This window comes from Periplaneta americana, chromosome 6, assembly GCF_040183065.1.
Source record: "Periplaneta americana isolate PAMFEO1 chromosome 6, P.americana_PAMFEO1_priV1, whole genome shotgun sequence".
Taxonomy (NCBI): Eukaryota; Metazoa; Arthropoda; class Insecta; order Blattodea; family Blattidae; genus Periplaneta; species Periplaneta americana.
In genome coordinates, this window is record NC_091122.1 from 34885553 (window position 1) to 34911443 (window position 25891).

Genomic DNA, 25891 nt, shown 5'->3' on the forward strand with positions numbered 1-25891 from the left:
GAAGAAGCTGTAAATGAAATACCAATTCCATTGAAAAGCGTGTGGTGTGTGCAAGAATACTGGCTGCCACTGGTATTTCAAAGCGAACCTTGGAAAGAATCAGGAAATAAGGGAAAAATATTGATGCAGGAACAGCAGATTCTTTCTCCAGTCCGGAAATATCACAGCCGAAGAAGAAGATTGTTGCAGCTGTACACAGTTTTGATGAGGAAGTCATAAGACTCATCTATAATTTCTAAGCTACGCATAAGCGGAGGCCAACTCTGTAATCGCTTCTTCCAAGAATGGATATCAGGGTATGATTAGTGAAGAAAGTAGAGAACAATTACATTGAATGTGAGCACGTGATGGACAGTATTTTTGAGAACATCTCCATAAACTTAGGGACATCGAATTCTAGCACAAATCAAACGTCTGATTCGGACTGAGAATAAGAATATAAAGATGGAATAGCGGGCGTAATTCCATTAAGTATCTTCGCACTCTTGAGTAGGAAAGTGGTGATACTAAGGTAAGACGAATGTTTTTAGAAAGAGATTAAACGGATATGCCTGCCGCTCTGAGCTTGAGAACCGTAACCCAAACAACCCCCACTCCTCTACCCTGCTGGCCGGCAATTTAAAACTTCGCGCAGGTTGATGCCATAACATCTCGTATCAGCTCTAACAAATTGTATTCAATTACAATTAGAGTCTCGCTGGATCAGAGAAGGCCTATTGGTCTTAGCTCCGCCAGATTAAATGAATAAATTATTATTATTATTATTATTATTATTATTATTATTATTATTATTATTATTATTATTACGAAAGTTAACTTTGGAAAGTGTTCATCCAAAGTTTCGTTTATGAAAGGTGTTTCAAACAAATCCTATGGACAGTGAGAAGAATTTTTGTAACATACTGTGGTTGCTGTCACGAAACTCGAGTCTGCAACTCAGCTTCCTGCAGTAGAAATAGTCTGCGAGTTCCCACGAGCAACAAATGCCGACTGCACTGATAACTTCTTGGCAAACATATTTACCGCCGATCCTAACCTTGTACAATTTATTTTTAAGCTTTCAACAAACATTTCAAACGTTATATAACAACGAATTCTGAAACTTTCAATAAAGTCACTAGTGATGATTAACGTGCCAAGAATCAACATTCTCGTCAAATGACGCATCAATTTCTTCAGCTACATCAATATGGATACAAGTGATACAAATGGTGGCAGGCTAGGAATCTAAAACTGTCCGTGGCGTCTCTCTGTAGTTTGCGCTGTTCTAGGGAAGTAGCAGTGAATCCGTTTTTAGACATTTTCGTCCAGTTGGCTGAAATTCCAGAAAATATGAAGAAAAAACACACTGAAATATGTGCCCGAAGTTGGAAAGTTCAAACTACACTTTTTCAAAGAATGTACACCAGTTTTGGATCAAAAGAATGCAAGAATACCTCCAGCTAGTAAAAGTACAGTAGTGTAAAAAAAAACCGGACCGATCCTTGATTTCAGAGTCACAGATTCAAATTTTGCTAGTCACAAAACACATCCATTTTGTATAATTAATTGTAACAATGAAATTTATTGCATTTGTTCAATTCTTACCGTCTTTTGTTACCTTCAGTGCCTCAAACTTACAGGCGAAAAAACTTTGAGAGTTTTATTTTCATCTGGCATCAATATTACATTTCTACCTCTATTCGGCAAAGATAACTGCGTATTTTTACATTAAATAGCAGTACATACCTCTGGCTTCACTATCCATATTGAAATTACCACAGTTTGACACAATACACAGCACAGGATTCTTTTGTATCAGCTACAAGGGTCGGTCCGGTTTTTTTTGCCACTACTGTACATAGTTATTACATTTTTTTAATATTTGCAACCTCGTATTTATCCAAAATAAATTTCTTATCTATGATTATCATTAAAACAAAAGCAGAAAATTTCCTTGAATCTGAAAATGATATCACTGTGTGTATGGAATACGGAGTCCATATTCGAAAAGCTGCTTTCTGAAAAACATTACATTAATTATTTTTAATTTGTAACTACTGAAACATTTTTTTTATTCTTTTGTTCAATGTTGTTTATGTTTAGCTTTCTAAATACAAACTAAATTTACGTTAATAAAACTTTTTTGTATTATTTTGTAAATCATCTCGCGACCCTCCTGGGGGTCGCGACCCACACTTTGGGAACCACTGCTCTATACTGTAACATTGAACATAATGTTAATGGGAAACATAAATGTAAATATATAGGTCTGTATAAATGTTTCAAAAGTAACGCATAATTGCAGTTAAAATTGTGCTTTCACTCCTGACTTGGTACTGTGTATGTACTTATAAGAGTTGTTCAAACCCTTCCCTTGTATCCATTAGTTTTATCATCAAACACGAGATAATATACACATGCTTTTATTCATATCATGTAATACTTACTTAGGCCTACTTACGTATGGCTTTAAGGAACCCGGAGGTTCATTGCCGCCCTCACATAAGCCCGCCATCGGTCCCTATCCTGAGCAAGATTAATCCTGTCCCTACCATCATATCCTACCTCCCTCAAATCCATTTTAATATTATCCTCCCATCTACGTCTCGGCCTCCCCAAAGGTCTTATTCCCTCCAGCCTCCCAACTAACATTCTATATGCATTTCTGGATTCGCCCATACGTGCTACATGCCCTGCCCATCTCAAACGTCTGAATTTAATGTTCCTAATTATGTCAGGTGAAGAATACAATGCGTGCAGTTCTGCGTTGTGTAACTTTCTCCATTCTCCTGTAACTTCATCTTAGCCCCAAATATTTTCCTAAGAACCTTATTCTCAAACACCCTTAATCTCTGTTCCTCTCTCGAAGTGAGAGTCCAAGTTTCACAACCGTACAGAGCAATCTGTGACATACCTGTTTTACAAATTCTAACTTTCAGATTTTCATATCATGTAATACCCGATATAAATAAAGTACATATAATTTCTGTAATACACAACATTTTGTAAATTAGGCCAACTCCTGGATATAAAATAAATATGGATTGTTCGCTCCATAAACTTCACACGAATCACAAACATAGTTTGAATAGTATTAGGTATTAAATTACACACATTTACTCTATAACAGCGTTTGCTAAAGTTTGGCTCGCGACAAAATTGGACATAACAATAAAATGAAAAAGTTATAGCTACAGTAAAAAATATTTAATGCTATAAATGTGTCTGTTTTTTGAGAAAGAAGCTTCTCAAATCTTCGCTGTGTATTCAATATGCACACAATTGTATCATTTAGGTCCAACGCAAGGCAGCAAAATATGTCAAGATGGGGAAGGGACATGGTGAGGAGACAGTAAAAACTTAGGGTGGGAACTTCTCAAATCAAGGCGACGAAAAACCAGACTCACCGCATTGTTTAAGGCACAAATGGGACACAAAGCATGGACCGACATCAATGCTAGATTAGCAACACCATCATACTTAGGCAGGGCTGATCATATTAGGAAGTTTAAATGTAGAAAACAAAGAACGGACGTGGCAAAATTTTCTTTTGTTAACCGCACAATAGTAGACTGGAACAGCTTACCTGCGGCAATCTTTCAGGGTGGTCCTCTTAAAATCAATACATTTAAGGAAAGGTTGAGAAGATTAGACTGAAAATGCAATTGTAGGTGCAGTGTAATTACTTAAGTTGTGTCATGTACTTAATTGAATTGATATATAATTAATTGAGTTGATATGTAATTATTAAGTTGATATGTAAAATAATTAAGTTGATATGTAATCAATTAAGATGATATGTAATTTAGATGATATGTAAATAAATTAAGGTGATATGTAATTAATTAAGATATGTAATTAAGTTGGTATGTAATTAATTAAGGTGATATGTAATTATTTAATTTGGTCATAGTTGGGTGAAATAGAAGTACTTATAAGTTAGATTTACTTTTGCTTATCGTAGGCGTTATTATAGAATAGTTTTTAATTATAGACCTAGGTTTATTGCATCTACTATAGATTTACGTTTATTTTATTTTATTTCATTTAGGTTTATTTTATTTTATTTCATGTAATTGTAATTACGGTATTGTATATTATATATCACTGCCACCGGGTGTATACCCAATTGTAGTGTTAATAAATACATACATACATTTACAATTTCAAGTGATTTCTTGCTTTTGTTTTGAAGGAAATCATATACTGGAAATTTATTTTGCATAAATACGAATTTGCAAATGCTATCAAAACTGTTAAGTGTTTATTTTGCAAGCACGAGGTATTCTTACATTCTTTTGATCTAAAACTAATCTACACATCAGTAAGCACATATTTTGATAATCCTTAATTTTTTTTTAAATTTCAGCAGTTGAATGCAACGGTTAGGAACGGATTCAGTATTTATCTGTCACTGTCATATTATGCATGTCATGTTAGGAGGAGACGAGAAGAAAAGGGACAGTACAAGAAAGAAACAAAGAAGAAAAATTACTGAAGGAGGTTATTTGCGCAAAACAAAATGCTTCTGGTGACACAGGCGCTTTAGTTCACAACCATCCAGTAGCCATTTGTCACTACTACAAACAATACAACTACTCTCACTCTCGATAGCGCAATTAGAAGATCTTGTGTTTGGGGTTGCGGTCATTTACCCTACAATTCTTAATTTAACTTTGGAGATTACTCAACCGCTGGTCCATCAGGACGGACCTATCAGCAGCCGGGGTTCCGTCCACCACGAGACGGGAGCGACGTTCACCATGACTCAACGTCGGGAGGTGGCTAGTGAGTGACCTACTAGCTTTACTGCCCGACCCGTCCAATTTAACGGGTGAGTCACATGGCCTGTAATTTAAAAGAGTCGAATCTTGGTGTCCAAAGCGGTGAACTACACAAATTCGCTACAAATCCTGAAACTGCCACTCAAAGGGCTTCTTTTAATGTACGGGTAACTTATGTATACCGGTATGTGTATATGTGTTGTTCCTGCAATAACTCCTATGCGCAAAATATAAAATTGTTCAGTAGGAAGAAAAACAATTTATTCATTCTATGGGAGTAGTACATAGGAGACTGAATTCTTAAATTTTCGAGAAAAAAAATATATAATTACATATAGATTATATTATTTGCTATATCACTATTTACGAGGGGGTCCAGGAAATAAGGACCGTTTTGTTGTAGTAATTAAAAAATATATATTTATTTGAAAAAACAAAGTCTGTTACATAACTGAAGCTTCCTTTACTTCTCTACATAATCACCACCTACATTTAAACATTTGTCGTATCTGTTCACTAGCTTTAGAATTCCAGTGTTATACTCCTCTGCCGCCAGTTCATTAAGCCAGGTGTTCACTGTCTTCTTCAACTCTTCATCACTTCCAAAACGCGTACCACCCAGAAAGTCTTTCAGCTTAGTGAACAGGTGAAAATCGCTAGGAGCAAGGTCTGGACTATAGGGCGGATGATCAAAGATTTCCCAACCGAATTGATCCAGCAATTCTCGAGTTGAAGCAGCAGTGTGCGGGCGGGCACAGATTTTGTGGTAGCCAAGATGTTGCGACACAATTTCACCAAGCAAAGAACGAGAAATGTCAGGAAAGGCAATATGCAATTCGTCGAGTGATGTGCGCCTGTCTTGCAAGATTCTGTCGTTCACTTTAGTCTTCAGGTCTTCTGTGATGAGTGATGGGCGTCCGGGTCGAGTTTCATCGTGGAAATTTGTTCGCCCATTGTTGAACATTTCGCACCATTTTCTCACATTTCTTTCATTCATTACAGTATCACCATACACTTCTTTCAATTGCCGGTAAATTTCTGCAGGTTTCAAATGTCGGGCATTCAAAAATCGAATCACACTCCTCACCTCACAGTCGGCGGGATTATCAATCACGTCGTTCATTTTGAAGTAACACAAAATGCACAATGGCGACTTGTTGCAACCAGTACTCATAACATTATGAGAACACATGTTAAGGAAGCCAGTTGACCTTCAAACAAGGAAGGGGAGTGAGCTGCGCGGCGGGTATGCGCGAACGGTCATTATTTCCTGGACCCCCCTCGTAAGTTATTTAACAGAGTAAAAGTAAAAAAATCGATAAATGTCACATAGGAGTTATTGCAGAAACAACGACGATATATTATTATCTTCATACTGTTATGATTCAAAGAAGAAAGAAATATATTCGGAACGTATAAAGCACATTACTGCACGTTTGTTGTTGATCACATCCGAGGAATTCTCTATCGATGTACAGAAAGTTCCGAAATTCACGCACAAGGGCTGCATCGTGAAAATCCTGGATGAAAATGCAGACGAAAATGTTAGTGACAAAATTTCATCTGAAGAATATTTTGAAGTGCACAACTGGGCGACACTGCACGACACAGAACGTTTTGATAGTCTACAGTACTGTTCATGTCAGTATTTTTTACAGTATTACTGTATTTATCTACAATAATCTAACTACAGGTTTTGGTTTATCTAGAGAAAATCAAAACTCGAGTGGGATTTAATTATCTATTACACGATTAGAAGAAATAAACTACTCTAATACAATAAAATATTAACTGACTTACGAAAATACTGAACTGTCTTGAAAATGTATTATTGTACCACCTCATCACTACAAATATTCCGTTAGATGGCAGCAGTGTGTTACCAGATTAGGTTTTTGTTTAAAAATCAAAATACAGTACAGTATTAACAATAAGTGTTTTTACTCACGAACTGAGTTATCCATGAGAACGTATTCATTATGCAGTGTAAATTATACTGTCTACAATATAAAGAATGAAGTTAAATTTAAAAATAATCATCATCATCATCAACCTTCACGAATTAGGCCTCTGCAGACCTCTTATTTATTTATTTTTATTTATTATTTATTCTGGTGGAGTAAAGGCCATCAGGCCTTCTCTTCCCCACCACCAGAAATACAATACAACTACAAGAAAAAATATACATCTATGCAATTAATCTACAGTAGTAACGAGTTACATGAATATTTAAACACATTTTTTAAAATCATGGCCGTTCATTTCGATACAGGCTTCAGTTCTTTTGTGCATATTATCGCACTACAGGCTATTGTACCTAATTCCAATTACCAGTATCGTCCTTCATACTAGCAACTCATGTTGAAATAATTCTGTACCTACTCTCTAAAAGACTACCTTACGTACTGTAAATTCAATTTTCACTTCTGCCCGACCCGCACAGATAAAATTACTCAGACATCCTATCTACTGTCCGTTCAAGTGGTTATGTCGCAAGATCGTAGAAAGGGGGGAAATCAAGTGACAGTTAATTACTTAACAAGGCCCTTTTATTTTAGTTATTTTAAACAGTTTTATAATATTACGTAGACGTTCAATTTTTAACAGAAATTAATGTTTTCAGAAAAGAGCTAAGACAGCCCAGCCACTAGCCTTTACAGAGGGGTGAGCAGAAGCAGGTGGGGGAAATCGGGATGCGACGTAGGCAAACGGATGACAGTACATGTACGAAAATATTATTCAATATTGAAAGCTCTTTCGTCACTGGAAAACGCGAACATATTTCTGGAACGTATTATACTCACTAACTCAGTACTGTTTACTTTATGCGGCCTCGGTTGTGTGGAGGGCAGTTGGAACTCCTTTAGTAGAAGGGGTGGGATTGAAGTACAGTCAAAAACTCAGGTACAATAAAAATTGAAGTAAAAATAAAATGATGTCCCTGTATAATAAAATATTGACTTACTGAAATTCTATTTCACTAATGTTAGCTTCACCAAAACGTTTGAACGGAGCCGCCATTTTCAGTTTACTGTCCATGCTGTAAACAAATGACGATCGCAAAGCATGTTTTATAGTACCGTAAAGAATTTGCAGTTTGAAATGTTAGCAAACAAAGAAACAAATGCTAGGGTAGTGATAAAAACAAACAAATGTTAGGGAAGTGATAAAATTAAACAAATGTTAGGGAAGCGATAAAATTGTGGGATAAGCAGCCATGATTGGCTGAAAGACGTCCTTTCGTACCGTTTTATTGGTCAAAAGTTGTATGACGTAGTAAAAGTGTAATAGTCATTAATAAAAAGTCTTCGGACAAAATTTTGTAATTAACACTTTAATCTCAAATTTCATACAGGATTCACACGATATAATCCGTGTGTGCGAATTTTGGGCCAAACTTATTCCTGTATGATTGAAGTACATGGTCGAAAACTATGTTTATATTTAGTTTAGAAGTCCAGCAGAAGTGAAGATTACGGGTAAGCCGTGTCAAAAACGCAAGAAGATAAACGCTTTTCAAATCCAGATTTGAAGTTATTTTTTTTAAGCTCTTTGTATTACAGATTGTATTGGCAATTTTTTGTGCTTAAGCCTTCTTTTATACTACCGGTGGGTTTAGACCTGATGCTTGTCGAGGTTTCGTCGTCGGCCTACAAAAAGCTTACCCATTGTGTGTTCCATTCACAGGGACCGGACGTGTATGAACTGCGTAGATACAGCTGACGTCTACACAGAATCAAAGCTGCGTCCTAACAGATGGGTGCACAAGAAAAGTTCATTGCTCTAATCATACTAGGGAAAGACACTCTCGCAAATGCAAAGAACGGATCTGGATATATCCGTGTGCCAAGGAGTGAATTTCACCTATCCACTATCGTTAATGAGAGGTAAGTAGGTTGACGAAATGCAATCGAGTAGCCGATATATTCCGTTCTTTTAAGATAACTTTATAATAAGACCACAAGTGATTAGCCCATTTCATTCTTCCTCTTTACAAATCATTTAGAATGTTCTTTTAATTTATTTGGCTAGTTACATAAGAAGCTGAATATGTTAGGAGAAAATCCACAAACGATTAGGGAAAACACGGGAATTTTACTGGAAGCACGTAAAGAGATAGGTTTGGAAGTAAATCCCGAAAAGACAAAGTATATGATTATGTCTCGTGACCAGAATATTGTACGAAATGGAAATATAAAAATTGAAAATTTATCTTTTGAAGAGGTTGAGAAGTTCAAATATCTTGGAGCAACAGTAACAAATACTCGGGAGGAAATTAAACAGAGAATATATATGGGAAATGCCTGTTATTATTCGGTTGAGAAGCTTTTATCATCCAGTCTGCTGTCAAAAATTCTGAAAGTTAGAATTTATAAAACAGTTATATCACCGGTTGTTCTTTATGGTTGTGAAACTCGGACTCTCACTTTGAGAGAGAAACATAAGCTAAGGGTGTTTGAGAATAAGATACTTAGGAAAATATTTGGGGCTAAGAGGGATGAACTTACAGGAGAATGGAGAAAGTTACACAACGCAGAACTGCACGCATTGTATTCTTCACCTGACATAATTACGAACATTAAATCCAGACGTTTGAGATGGGCAGGGCATGTAGCACGTATGGGCGAATCCAGAAATGCATATAGAGTGTTAGTTGGGAGGTCGGCGGGAAAAAGACCTTTAGGGAGGCCGAGACGTAGATGGGAAGATAATATTAAAATGGATTTGAGGGAGGTGAGATATTATGATAGAGAATGGATTAATCTAGCTCAGGATAGGGACCAATGGCGGGCTTATGTGAGGGCGGCAATGAACCTCCGGGTTCCTTAAAAGCCAGTAAGTAAGTAAGTTACATAAGAAGGTCCTACTATCCCCCGGAGGACGATATTATTATCATCATCATCATCATCATCATCATCATCATCATCATCCGTATCCCTATGTTATTTAGAGATATTTCTCCTGTGTCTGCGGGAACAGTTACGAGAAAAATATGGTGGTTGTTTTCTTAGATGTCAGAACTTATATTCCAGAAGGCAACAACTTGATTCCGTTTTTATTCAAGATCCTTAAAGGCAATATAACCTGTAATTCTTTCATACACAACGTTAGCGTCCGTGGTCCTATGAAATGTATGGAGGCTCACAAACTTTTCTACAACAAAAATTCTAAAACTCATTTCCCTTATCTTCAAATACATTAAAACTGTCAACGTGTATATCATTAAATTCGAACCATCTAATTTATAAACTAGTTTTTATACTTACTTACTGGCTTTTAAGGAAACAGAAGGTTCATTGCCGCCCTCACATAATCCCTATCCCTATCCTGGTCCCTGTCTTGAGTAAGATTAATCCAGTCTCTGTCATCATATCCCATCTCCCTCAAATCCATTTTAATATTATCCTCCCATCTACGTCTCGGCCTCCCCAAAGGATTTTTTCCCTCCGGCCTCCCAACTAACACTCTATATGCATTTCTGGATTCGCCCATACATGCTACATGCCCTGCCCATCTCAAACGTCTGGATTTAATGTTCCTAATTATGTCAGGTGAAGAATACAATGCGTGTTGTGTAACTTTCTCCATTCTCCTGTAACTTCATCCCTCTTCGCCCGAAATATTTTCTTAAGCACCTTATTCTCAAACACCCTTAACCTATGTTCCTCCCTCAAAGTGACCGCCAAGTATCGCAACCATAAAAAAACAACCGGTAATATAACTGTTTTATAAATTCTAACTTCCAGATTTTTTGACAACAGACTGGTTGATAAAAGTTTCTTAACTGAATAATAACAAGCAGTTCCCATATTTATTCTGTGTTTAATTTCCTTCCGAGTATCAATTATATTTGTTACTGTTGCTCCAAAGTAAAAAAAAAAACTAATTTTTTATAATGTAAAAAATACAGGGTGAACCTAAGTAATGTCATTAATTTCAGGAGGTTATTCTTTGTGATATTTCAAACAAAGTTTAATACAATTTTGCTCCCTTTTTTTTTTTTTTTTTTTGCTTCGTTTTGGACATAAAGTGTTTTAATGAAACATTTCATAGCGTGTTTTGGGAAAGCCATTGATTTTAATTTCGAATATGCTAGTCAATTTAAGCCAGCAGTGTATTATGAAAAAGCACTGAAAGAATTTTAGTTTTGTCCTTCAAATGTGCAGAAATATGATCCGGACAAATATAACATTGTAAAATCCCTCTGCAGAACAAAAAATTACCTACATTAATTTGTTCATATCAAATTTCAATTATTTATAATTCGAAATATAATTTATATGATGAATGTAACGCAGCCTATTTCTATTTCGATTATGTGTTTTTATATTTTAAATATGCCTACAGATTCCGAACGAACTTCACTCTCGGATAACGAGCCGCCACTGCACACAGACATGTAAACCGTAGGGGTCAACGAGTTTCGATTCGCGAGGGCCAAGTTGTATTAATTTCCTCTAAGGCACGGCTACGACTGTCGTTTACCTTTCCGAATATCTCATGTGCGACCACGTCAGCGGGCTAAAGGCTGGTTCACAATAAACCGGGAACGGAAACGAGAACGAGAACAATTAACTATTGTGAATGCTCACATTTAAATACATTTTAATATTATTTCCGTTCTCGTTTCCGTTCCCGGTTTATTGTGAACCAGCCTTAAGAGCTCCACCGTGTTCGCTGAATCACTAGAACCCTTCTTCAGAAAGTTACGATAGAGCATGATATGATTTATATTCTTAAAGTTGTTGACTACAAACAGTGGGCTGGTCTGAGCGTCAAAGCCTTAAGGCGGAAACATTCGTGTGATACGGGTTACATAAAATAAGAACTTGTAGTGTCTCTTCAGACGAGGCCACTTTCAGTGGCGGCGCTTCGAACGCGCGTCAGTAGCGCTGCTAACGCACGACTGTTGGGCCACCAATTATTCCCTACACCATCATTAGAAAAATATGTCACGACAGAATAATATAGAATGAAAATAATAATAATAATAATAATAATAATAATAATAATAATAATAATAATAATAATAATAATAATACAATCATAGACTACTAAATTGCTGGACTAGTGCGAATTACGGATATCTTATCACCTTAATCTCATTCAGACGCTAAATAATCTAAGATGTTGATAAAGCGTAGTAAAATAGCCTACTAAAATAAAATTAAAAAATAAATTTCCTATGAAGGAAATTATTTACTCTACATTTCTTGTAAAAGAAAACTATTTAATCTACATTTCCTATGAAGAAAACTATTTAATCTGCATTTCTTATGAAAGAAAACTATTTAATCTACATTTCCTATGAAGAAAACTATTTAATCTGGATTTCTTATGAAAGAAAACTATTTAATCTACATTTCCTATGAAGGAAACTATTTAATCTGCATTTTTTATGAAAAAAGAACTATTTAATCTACATTTCTTACGAAGAAAACTTTAATCTGCATTTCTTATGAAAGAAAACTATTTAATCTACATTTCCTATGAAGGAAACTATTTAAACTTATTTCTTATGAAAGAACACTATTTAATCTACATTTCCTATGAAGGAAACTTTTTAATCTGCATTTCTTATGAAAGAGAACTATTTAATCTACATTTCCTATGAAGGAAACTATTTAATCTGCATTTCTTATGAAAGAACACTATTTAATGTAAATTTCCTACGAAGGAAACTATTTCATCTGCATTTCTTATGAAAGAACACTATTTAATCTACATTTCCTATGAAAGAAACTATTTAATCTGCATTTCTTATGAAAGAGAACTATTTAATCTACATTTCCTATGAAGGAAACTATTTAATCTGCATTTCTTATGAAAGAACACTATTTAATGTAAATTTCCTACGAAGAAAACTATTTAATCTGCATTTCTTATGAAATAACACTATTTAATCTACATTTCCTATGAAAGAAACTATTTAATCTGTATTTCTTATGAAAGAGAACTATTTAATCTACATTTCCTATGGAGAAAACTATTTAATCTACATTTCTTATAAAAGAAAACTATTTAATTTAAATTTCCTATGAAGAAAACTATTTACTCTACAGTTCTTATGAAAAAACTATTTAATCTACATTTCCTATGAAGAAAACTACTTAATCTACATTTCTTATAAAAGAAAACGATTTAACCTAGATTTCCTATGAAGAAAACTATTTAATCTACATTTCTTATGAAAGAAAATTATTTAATCTACATTTCCTATGAAGAAAACTATTTACTCTACATTTCTTATGAAAGAAAATTATTTAATCTACATTTCCTATGAAGAAAACTATTTACTCTACATTTCTTATGAAAGAAAGCTATTTAATCTACATTTCCTATGAAGAAAACTATTTACTCTACATTTCTTATGAAAGAAAATTATTTAATCTACATTTCCTATGAAGAAAACTATTTACTCTACATTTCTTATGAAAGAAAATTATTTTATCTACATTTCCTATGTAGAAAACTATTTACTCTACATTTCTTATGAAAGAAAACTATTTAATCTACATTTCCTATGAAGAAAACTATTTAATCTACATTTCTTATGAAGAAAACTATTTAATCTACATTTCTTATGAAACGAAACTATTTAATCTACATTTTCTATGAAGAAAACTACTTAATCTACATTTCTTATAAAAGAAAACGATTTAACCTAGATTTCCTATGAAGAAAACTATTTAATCTACATTTCTTATGAAGAAAACTATTTAATCTACATTTCTTATGAAAGGAAACTATTTAATCTACATTTTATATGAAGAAAACTACTTAATCTACATTTCTTATAAAAGAAAACGATTTAACCTAGATTTCCTATGAAGAAAACTATTTAATCTACATTTCTTATGAAGAAAACTATTTAATCTACATTTATTATGAAAGGAAACTATTTAATCTACATTTTCTATGAAGAAAACTACTTAATCTACATTTCTTATAAAAGAAAACGATTTAACCTAGATTTCCTATGAAGAAAACTATTTAATCTACATTTCTTATGAAGAAAACTATTTAATCTACATTTCTTATGAAAGGAAACTATTTAATCTACATTTTCTATGAAGAAAACTACTTAATCTACATTTCTTATAAAAGAAAACGATTTAACCTAGATTTCCTATGAAGAAAACTATTTATTCTACATTTCTTATGAAGAAAACTATTTAATCTGCATTTCCTATGAAGAAAACTATTTAATCTGCATTTACAATCAACGATAGAATAACAATGGCGAGAGAAAGGAAAATATTGGCAATAAACCTGCACCACAGTTACTGTCCCAACGCAACTCTCTCACGATTTGTTGGGAATGTAGACACAGTCCTCTTGGAGAAAAGCCGCAGCTGATTCTCTATCAGTCACGTCACGGAAAGGATTTCACACTTGTTTACTGGATGTAACTGCACCAGAATAATTCAATCACGGCCATCAATCACAATAGCAACAACCCGTTTTATTAACTAGGCGTACAGATTCATCTACCGGAACAATTGTTTCTGTTACTCCTCCATTACAACTTTCGAAGAACGCTGGTCGAAGTCCATTTATGGACACACTAGTTGCCACGTGTGTCAACGTTGGTTAAAAATGTAGTAACCATGGGTTACGAAACCACGGTTAAAAAGTAACCATGGTTAAAATGTAATTTCTGTGCACCGTTCATGATCATCGGTTATTTAAACATGGTTATAGGTCGCGCCAGGGATTTTGGCAGATGGATTTTCTTATTGTGAACTGGAGAGCTAGTCCTCACCGCTACAAGATCGGCTGTTATCTCTGTCGCAGTGGAATGGGTAGGACATAAGAGTAAACATGCACACCCGAGTATTTGTGCACTCTGGACAGTCACCTCCAAAAACTAAACAAATATTACAGTAGTCTATATGTGTCTTTGCTATTCCCAAGAAACTTGTTCAATTAATTAAAATTTGTCTCAATGAAACTTACAGCAGAGTCCGTATAGGTCAGTTTCTATCTGATGCTTTTTCAATTCACTGCGGGCTAAAGCAAGGAGATGCACTATCACCTATACTTTTTAACTTTGCTCTAGAGTATGCCATTAGGAAAGTCCAGGATAACAGAGAGGGTTTGGAATTGAACGGGTTACATCAGCTTTTTGTCTATGCGGATGACGTGAATATGTTAGGAAAAACTCCACAAACGATTAGGGAAAACACGGAAATTTTACTTGAAGCAAATAAAGCGATAGGTTTGGTAGTAAATCCCGAAAATACAAAGTATATGATTATGTCTCGTGACCAGAATATTGTACGAAATGGAAATATAATCTGCTATATATATGGAAATATGTATGTATATGGAAATATGTTAATCCTTAGTCAATAGATAAGATTGGGTTTTACGAAATACGAACATTAAGGGATGGAAAATGGGAGGCAATAATGATCAAAGTAATTATACCGATTTATTTTTTTAACCAGCAGACGTGCAGCCTTTAAATTTAAAACAAAGATTCTCATAAAATTGGGTTAGACTATTCATCTCATCTCTCAGAATTGTTTCTAAAATGTATAAGGAAAGTAAAAAAATTCAATTTCATGCAGGCTACTCCCTTGAATTAACTTCAGTTCCCCCCGCCCCCGAGCAGAGATGAGAGAGAAAGAAGTCGACGATTTTAAAAATTCACTAAACTATATTTAACTAGACGTAAAATTTAAAATGAAGGTTACTCTCTACAATATTGGTTAAACATTCTTAGATTTTTTTAAATACCATATCTTATGGTACTGATGAAAAGGCAGAAGGGAGTGAGAAATCTCATGTCATCCGATCTCGATGAAAGTCGATATCTGGGGGTCTTTGTAATCACAGAATACGAATAAGGTATTATTTAGTCAGACTTTGTCCCTAAAGTGGTGGAGTGGGGCAAAAATGGGTGAAAATTTAAATTAGATATCTTAGGGGTTTTCGAGACGAAAATTACGAATAATACAATTTGTGCGAATTCAATATGGCAGTTTCAGTACTATAAATTATATTTAAAAAAATTAAACATCAGTTATCGCACAGGTAACACATGTACAGTATTTAAGGGGGTATGTAACACCTTTTGATAGTAGGCCTATACATTTAGTAAAATCCAAAGTGTAATTTCTATATATTCTGAATGAATGTTGTGCAGGAATTTAGTATAGTCATCAGCCAATACCTCTAGATTAATAAACAACTTTTTAGAATCCATAAAATACAGTATTTATTGTGAATGGTAATTACATTTTTTTTTTCAATTGGTGCAATTTGTGCAGGGAAAATTGGTTTCTCCGATATTTTGTACGATTTCGAATATTTTAAAATGCTTTCTTCTCTGTTCTATTCAAATGTGCGTGTGAAGAAATTATTGCCCTTGTAATATCCATTACAATCCTATTTATTATACTCTTATATAAATCTAACTTCCGCAGCATGCAATTTTACCCAATTAACCAAATTATATTTTGATTATTAAGAAGAATCGTAATTTTATTAACTTGAATTGTCGCACCACCAGTAGACGATCCCTAGATTATTACTGGACAAATCTTGTATATTGATCTGGTAAGGGTAGGATTATATATTATATATGCGCAATGGAATGCTTTTTCCTTTTAATTAAGAATTAATTTAATTTAGAAAATGTAGGAGACATATTGTAAAATCATTGCGAACGGAAGTCATTTACATTTATTAAAGGTATTCTTTGAGTAGGACTGTACTGTGATGTGTTTCATAATAAGGATAATTGATATGAGCTGCTGTTATGAAAATATGAACGACTCAGAATGTTATCGCATCTCATTCTCGCAGCTTACACAAACAATATAGGCTCGCCTACTGGAAATGTCATCGAGGTCATCTGCCAAAATCGGTGCCTCCGACTATACCTGACACCTCATTTAACCAGGGTGAAGTCTGTGATGGTGCACTGTTTCTACAAAATGACGAAAGGAAAGCATCCATATTTCTGCGAAGATAATAGTCGAGTCAAAAAACGGCGAAGATAATAGCAGAGTCTAAAAACGACCGTGCTTATTCCGTTCTCAATGTTGCCAACAAATGAATTGTATCCTCGTCAGTCTAACACCTGGAAATCCGTCAGAATCCGTCAAAATTAAAAAAGAAAAGATTCACTCAAAATATCTATATGAGCTGTTCAGAGAAAAAGTGGCGTAAGTCAAAAATGGGTAATGAGTATTCAAGTAAACATTCTGTAAAATACAGCGCAAAGTAGCAATTAATGTTCAATTTATTTAAACTATTAGTAGTCAGTGGATAGCAAAAGAAGGACATATTAACGGCTACTTTGCGCTGCATCTTACAGAATTTTTACTTTAAACCTCATTACACAATTTTGACTTACACCACTTTTCCTCTGAACGGCTCATATACAAATAAAAGCAAACCTTTTTTTACCAATCTTGATTAAAACAATAATTCATCCACATCATCTGCCTCTAGTTCTGCAGTTTATGTGCTTTGTTGGTGTACATTCCCCCAAAAATTAAGCAAGTAAAAATTACAGCAGCTAAAAAGTCAAAAAACTTTGTAAATCGTAAATCCCACCAGAAAATCCGTCACCCGTCAAAGCCATTCTTTTCCCGTCCGCTACACTGAAATTCCGTCACTTTTGACGGGCCAGTTAGCAACACTGTCCGTTCTACATCCAAACAAACGTACCGTATATTTTCGCGTCGTATTTGTTTGCCTGTGAGCGCTGTTATGGTTACGAGTTACATTTCTCTGTTTTTTTTTTCTCAGTGCTGTTAGGTTAGAATCGTACAAAATGCAAAATTAAAATTGAAAATGATTATATCCAAATGTGAGTCTGAATTATTAATAGATTTCATTACTAGATTTAAATGGGGTATCCTTAATATTATGTTATATTAAAAGAAAATATGGAATATCAATAAAGGAAATGGATGAAGAAGATTAGCAGGAAAGTGTGTAAAATTCAGGGACCCAATTATACCAGGAAAGTATGCAATATCTGAAAATCCATATACAGGGACATCATTTTATATTTACTTCAATTTTTATTGTACCTGAGTTTCTTAATGTACTTCACTCCCACCCCTTCTACTAAGGAAGTTCCAACTCCACACAGTACCAAGACCACAGATAGTAAGCAGTACTGAGTTACTGAGTATAGTACGTTCCAGAAATATGTTCGCGTTTTCCAGTGACGAAAGAGCTTTCAATACTGAATCATATTTTCGCACAGATACTGTCCGTTTGCCTACGTCGCATCCCGATTTCCCCCACCTGCTTCTGCTCGCCCCTCTGTAATAGCTGGGCTGTCTTAGCTCTTTTCTGAAAACATTAATTTCTCTTAGCAATTGGAAGTTTACATAATATTATACAGCTGTTTAATTTAACTTATATAAAAGGGCCTCGTTAAGTAATTAACTGTCACGTGATTTCCTCCCTTTCTACAATCCTGCGGCACAACCACTTGGACGGACAGTAGATAGCATGTCTGAGTAATTTTATATTTTCGGGTCGGGCAGAAGTGAAGATTGAATTTACAGTACGTAGAGTAGGTACAGAATTATTTCAACATGAGTTACTAGTACGAAGGACGAAACTGGCAATTGGAATTAGATGCAATAGTCTATAGTGCGATAATATGCACAAAAGAACTGAAGCCTGTATCGAAATGAACGGCCACCATTTTCAAAATCGTGTTTAAATATTCATATTATGATTATTTTTCAATTTAACTTCTTTCTCTATATTGTACGCTAATGTGCTGTAGACAGTATAATATACACTGCATAATGAATACGTTCGCATGGATAACTCACTTCGTGAGTAAAAACACTTATTCGTAATACAGTACTGTATTTTGATTAAAGAAAAACCTAATGAAAATTATCAAACTCAAAATCGCGATATTTCCTAGTTTACGTAAATGGATGAACTACTTTTCTTCCTTCCTATACCTAGTAGAGTGATTTGTGTTTTACGCCAGTATCATCGAACTCCAGTCTTGGAGAGGGGAGCAAGCGGTGTTTCCGGTTCTCTAAAGGTATAGACAGGTTAATATTAAAAATGTTAGTAAAAATAAAATGATGTCCCTGTATAACCTCTTTTAGTTCAGTCTGCGACGTAGGAAAAGAGGTGCTTGAGTTATCTCCATTAAAATAATGAAAACAGTAGTTGCATACAATCGTAATGTAAACAGCCTATTCATGGGGGTTATGTCAAGTGATCCACTTGTTGCAGCAGAAATGACAAGTTAGATTTTTGAAAAACAAAATCAGTTCTGAAATTTACTGTCACCTAATTCCTCATAAGAATTCTCTTTCCACCAATAAAACTTCTTGCTCACCATCATCCCTATCCAAGCAGTACAATACTAATCGTCTACGAAATAATCAGCTGTAGATCTGAACGCCATTTTGTTTTGCTTACTTACTTACAATTGACTTTTAAGGAACTCGGAGGTTCATTGCCGCCCTCACATAAGCCTGCCATCGGTCCCTATCCTGTGCAAGATTAATCCACTCTCTATCATATCCCATCTCCCTCAAATCCATTTTAATATTATCCTCCCATCTACGTCTTGGCCTCCCCAAAGGTCTTTTTCCTTCCGGGCTCCCAACTAACACTCTATATGCATTTATGGATTCGCCCATACGTGCTACATGCTCTACCCATCTCAAACGTCTGGATTTAATGTTTCTAATAATGTCAGGTGAAGAGTACAATGCATGGAGTTCTACATTGTGTAACTTTGTCCATCCTCCTGTAACTTCATCCCTTTTAACCCCGAATATTTTCCTAAGAACCTTATTCTCAAACACCCTTAATCTCTCTTCCTCTCTCAAAGTGAGAGTCCAAGTTTCACAACCATACAGAACAACCGGTAATATAACTGTTTTATAAATTCTAACTTTCAGATTTTTTGACAGTAGACTAGATGACAAAAGCTTCTCAACCGAATAATAACACACGTTTATATTTGTTACTGTTGCTCCAAGATATTTGAATGTTTCCACTTCTTCGAAATATAAATCTCCAATTTTTATAGTTCCATTTCGTAGAATATTCTGGTCACGACACATAATCATATACTTCGTCTTTTCGAGGTTTACTTCCAAACCTATCTCTTTACTTGCTTCAAGTAAAATTTCCGTATTTTCCCTAATCGTTTGTGGATTTTCTCCTAACACATTCACGTCATCCGCATAGACAAGAAGCTGATGTAACCCGTTTAATTCCAAACCCTCTGCGTTATGCTGAACTTTCCTAATATCATATTCTAGAGCGAAGTTAAAAAGTAGGCCTAAAGGTGATAGTGCATCTTCTTGCAGTGAATTGGAAAAGCATCAGACAGAAACTGGCCTATACGGACTCTGCTGTAGGTTTCACTGAGACACATTTTAATTAATCGAACTAGCTTCTTGGGAAACTAGTTTTAATTTAATTTTAAACTGATTTAATTTTGTTTTACTAGATCTACTAATCACTGGTTATCTCCTTTAACCACTCGAATATGGCCGGTCAGAGATTACCGTGGTTAAACTCCTGTTTAAGTCCTAACCGAGGTCGATGCACGGTGAAAATGCTTAACTAGTGGTTAGGTGGCAATTTTATTCTGTGGTTACACTAACCGTGGCCATAGGTGGACAAACTACAGTATCCGTACAACTTGGAATTCGAGACAAAACCGGACTTTCACTCCTAATATTACTCACGACAATACAATAGCAACTGACAAATATTTATGTCCCTGACCTTATCAGGAATTCGAACCTAAGATCTCGTCATCCATGCTATGTTAGTGCTACATCTTGGCTGCTAACACACACACCACAGCCGACAGCTAAAAATTCAGACACTGCCAAACAGTTCATTAAAATACGAATGTTATTGCGTAACTGGTGAAAATTGCGAGCAATTCTCAATTAGGTACAGACTGAGACAAAAAAATTGGCGCCACTCTTACAGCATACATTTTCGTAATTTTAGTTGGCAATATATCTTAACAGTATAACTTCCTCCTTTTCTCCCTCGAGACCAGCCCCGCCCTATGACCTATCTTCCTGATGTTACCTAAACCAATTGGATTTTGAAATACAATGTCCACTTCTTCCACTACGGGCCAATCCTGATCCTCCCAACTACCTGCTTGTCTTATGCTAGCCAATGTAAACCAGCGTTATTGTTTTAAATTGTTCTTATTCCTGTATCTTAAAGCGGTGATGGGGAAAAATCATAATTTTAACGAAGTGAACAAAAAATATATTCATTCATTCACTGCCCAGGGACAGGTTTTTCACTGCAAACCCAGCATTCTCCAGTCTTTCCTATTTTCTGCCTTCCTCTTTGTCTCCGCATATTGTTTATTGTTAGTAAATAACACGTACAAAAATAGTCTTAATTCTTCCCTGAAGGAGTAAAAACTCGTGCTCAGGGAGTTATCTAAACACATACCTAACACAAACAATAGTACATTATGCAACGAGCTTATAATGATAGTAATTCAGAAACGAGTATCTTTGTTTATGAAACGAGCGCAAGCGAGTTTCATAATTTTCATACGAGCGTCTTAATTACCATTATAGGCAAGTTTCATACGACTTTTATGCTCGACCATATTTCTAACTTGAAATTATTCAGAAGTATTCATTTTATCCGTATCTAACTGACCTTGTGCATAGCTCGTAAATTGTGAGATGTGCGCAGACGCGAAAATATTGATTTTTTTTCTGAGGAACAATAATGTCATTGACCTTGATATAATCTGAGAATAACATGAACTAATTTTGATATAACCTGGAAATTGATTTAGAATTGAAAAACGAGATGACAAATTGAATTTATTTGAATATTATTTACAATTAACGCTAATTATTATAGTAACAGAACATAACCTTCTGCGACAGTATTGGATTTCCAGCCTCCGTGACGTTTCCCTCGTTGTCTTTCCATTGCATATCCGAGAATAATCGAAAACCTGAACTTCAATGAATAGGTGTACTTTAATAACATGCATTAAAGGACTGCTACCAGGTGTATAATTACTACATTTCGGCATGGTCGAGCATAAAGATAATTATTTGACACAAAGTGGGTCAAGAAAAAAAAATTATAGGAATAAATTAAAATATTATAGGAATAAATTAACTTTAAAAATACAATTTCAATTTTAACAATTTAAATCACACAAATACATGCACATATTAAATCAACATATATTCTTTAAAAATTAAATTCCTAACGCTATTTTTTAAATTTCTGATACTAAAATTTTCCAAATTTGGGTATTTTCCAATTATTTTATTATATAACCTTGGACCAAAGTAGGTACCATGGCTAAGAGCTGTGTTTTTGAAACACATAGGTTCCTCTAGTCGCATAAAATCGGACGTTTTAGTTTCATATTTATGATGATACAATTTGAATTTATTACGATTTTTATGTATGAAGTTTAATAAGGCAATATAATAAATCTGTTTAATTTTCAAAACATTAAAATCTATATATCTTAATGTCGTTTATCGACTGACATCTTCTCTGCCCCGAACTTCTTCCGTTCACCATTCCTTCCAGTGCATCCTTCGGTATGCAGTTTCTTCTCAATCAGTGACCCCGCCAATTCCTTTTTCCTCTTTCTGATCAGTTTCAAGCATCATTCTTTCTTCCCCCACTCTTTCCAACACAGCTAAGTTTCTTATTCTGTCTGTCCACTTCACACGCTCCATCCTTCTCCATATCCACATTTCAAATGCTTCTAGTCGCTTCTCGTCACTTCGTCGTAATATCCATGTTTCTGCCCCAATATAGAAACATTAATTGCCACGCTGAATAATGTATTATTATTATTATTATTATTATTATTATTACTACTACTACTACTACTGACCGCTAAGATGTGTTTCTATAATTCTTCTGTACGTGCATGAATATTGATATTTTTAGACCTTCTCCCTAGAAGGATAAAATTATTAGGTTTTATGTCAATTTTAATCTTCTTAATCTTTAGATGAGGGTAACTATCTATTAGTTATTCATGTAATAATAATATTGTAGAAAAACTGATTCAATATTGTGTGCCAACGAACTGTTAAACGCCAGGAATTGACATGTATTAAATCAAAGCCAGGAAGAGAAAGATGATATAAATAAACGTAAGGAAGTCAGCTACCGAATAGGGTTTGAAATATCTCGTGCTCTAAAGCCTTTTAATAGAACAGAATTTCTAAAAAAAAGTAATGATTAAAATAACTTAAATAACTTGTCCATAAGAAGTTTTTAATTTTGAAAAACTACGAATTTCTCGTCCAAGTATCCAGAGAAGAATTCAGAAAATTCCTGATTATATTCAAGAGGAAGTTAAAAAAAGAAGAAAGAGAAATCGTACATTATTCACTGGCTCTTGATGACAGCAGTGACATTACTGATACAGCAAAGCTTGAGATTTTGATCAAGATTTTAGTACAGGAGCCACCACTGGTTGTAGTTTTCTTGCGAAGTACCCTTTCTCCGTCTCCTTACTTCATAGGCTGTTTGTCGCATGTAATCACTGCAGTTCGAGCTTTGGTCACCGCTGCATTAGACCAACCGCGCGGACGATTCGACAAGACATCGGGTCCCACTTTAACTAATAGAGATACTAAATGGAACATCGCATGCAACTAACAATATCCATTCCTTAGGCCAGTATTTTTTTTTAACTATGGTCCGCGGACCAGTAGCAGTCTTCTTAGTGCTGAGTTGTAAGTCTCAATTTTAAACTAAGAATCAGCAAAGTTACAGGAGGCCTATTAATACAGTTCAAATAAAATATTTCAGTTTTGAAACATAAAAGCGGGCACTTGTAACTATAAAACTTAAATTGGACACCAGCAATTCTGAAATTTACAAGCGGACACTTGCAATTCTGAAAGTTAAGAGTGCACACTTACAATTCTGAAACTTAAAAGCGGACACTTGTAATTCTGAAACATAAAAGCGAACACTTGCAATTATGAAACTTAAAAAGCAGACAATCGCAATTCTGAAACTTGTAATTCTGAAACTTTAAAACAGACACTTGCAATTCTGAAACTTAAAAGCGGACACTTGCAATTCTGAAACTTAAAGCGGGCACTTGTAATTCTGAAACGTAAATGCGGACACTTGTAATTCTGAAACGTAAACGCGGACACTTGTAATTCTGAAACATGAAAGCGGTCACTTGCAATTCTGAAACTTAAAGCGGACAATCACAATTCTGAAACTTAAAGCGGACACTCACAATTCTGAAGCTTAAAAGCGGACACTTGCGATTCTGAAACTTAAAAGCGGCCACTCGCGATTCTGAAACTTAAAAGCGGACACTCACAATTCTGAAGCTTAAAAGCGGACACTCGCGATTCTGAAACTTAAAAGCGGGCAATCGAAATTCTGAAACTTAAAAGCGGATACTCGCAATTCTGAAAATTAAAGCGGGCACAATTCTGAAATCAAAATTTGCACTTGTAAACTCTGTAGCTTAAGACAGGCAATTGCAATTCTGAAACTCAAGTCGGGTACCTGCAATTCCGAAATTTAAACGGGCGCCTGCAATTCCGAAATTTGAAAGGGGTACTTGCGATTCTGAAATTTAAAAAGCGCACTTGCAAGTCTGAAATTTAAAAAGGGGCACTTGCAATTCTTACTTCTAAATAAAGTAATTGAAAAGATCTATTTATAACAGCTTAAGAGTGGATGACATTGTTAAAATTCCATACACTTGCCTTTATTTTCATAAACTTTAGAAATGCTGGTTGAGAAACTTCGGCGGAACTAGTAAAACCCATGACTGTGGTTTTCATGCAGTGTCAAAAATGTTCCGTACCTGTTGCGCTGGTCATGATAAGCAGTCGCGACTCCTGACATTTAAGTTACGGATAAGCACTATTAAAAACATTTTAAAACGTTTTGAAATGTTTAGGCTCTAATCAAGTATTAAAAATGTATACCTACTATTCAAGATCTGAAATTAAACTGCCGGGCAGACGAAAACAAGCAGCAACATTTTAAATTATTCGCACAGAGGACGGCATCTTAACAGTTTCCTCCAACAGCCGTCCCTGGATGCAAATACTTATCATAGTACAAACTCTACACAACTCAAAATTCAAATGCCGCTACATAGTTTCTTAGAATACTAATGGTTTTGCTGAACTACTGAAACAGCGAATTCAGTGTCAGCCCTGTAACGTGTTTTTTGCGGAACGAGGACTAGTCTAGGTTAGAATGAAGTAGTGTTATAGAATAGTCGTGTAAAAAGAGCGAATTTCGTAAGACAGATATTTCCAGTTAAATACAGATGATGAACAAGTGTCTTCTCCATTCTCTGTACATTACCAGCTGAATAATAATGATATGCTTATAATTCTGATAATAAAACATAAAATATAAGACAGCATCGAGTTCAAGTTATATGTAAAAACAGATTAACTTATCGCAGCTTATCGACATTTTTTTTTAGGATGAACCAGTGCCCATCGGTTAATTTATTAGTATTTACATTGCTGAAAAAGTGAAATGTAAGTTTTTATAAATGTAGTAGAATTAAACGAAATTAAAAGCATAGTAAGCATTTGTGAACATACCTGTGGACTTCCCCGGACGCCTCACAGATTCATCTGAGATGAGTGGCGACTGTTTACGGGCTGAGGTCACACAGCAAAATATCAGGAACATTTCAACCAGCAGAAACACGGTTTGGGCCATTCTGACCACACTCGCACTTAAAAATGTCACACTATGATATGTCCAAAACACTTACAATAAAAAGATAATAGTTTTCTTTTTTAATGTACTAAAACCTAGAATTCAACCGATAATAAATCTCTTGCAAGATTGTACCTCTACTGAAGTGTCTTACATAAACACAAATAAGTTTTTTTGAGGTTATGTAAAATGTTCAACTTGAATGACAACAGTTACAAGATTGATTTCAAATAATCAGCACACTACGACCGGAAACGAACGTATGCGAAGAATGACAATGTCAACAAAACATTTTTCACTTCGATTCCGTATCGTATAACGCACTTCATGTTCCGATTAATAAAAAACAAATGACTATTTTGACATCACCTTGGGAACAGAGATGAAACCGGGATTACAACTTA

The 25891-nt window shown here is 34.9% G+C and overlaps 1 protein-coding gene across 1 annotated transcript in view; it reads right to left on the minus strand.

Annotated features, from left to right (window-relative positions):
- sog (short gastrulation) overlaps nucleotides 1–25617 on the minus strand; it is a 456679-nt gene extending 431062 nt beyond the window's left edge. Inside the window, exon 1 of the mRNA XM_069827830.1 lies at nucleotides 25367–25617. Within this exon, the coding sequence (XP_069683931.1) occupies nucleotides 25367–25487 (121 nt within the window). The 5' untranslated portion in view covers nucleotides 25488–25617. The remainder of the gene's footprint in view (nucleotides 1–25366) is intronic.
- Nucleotides 25618–25891: the final 274 nt, after the last annotated feature.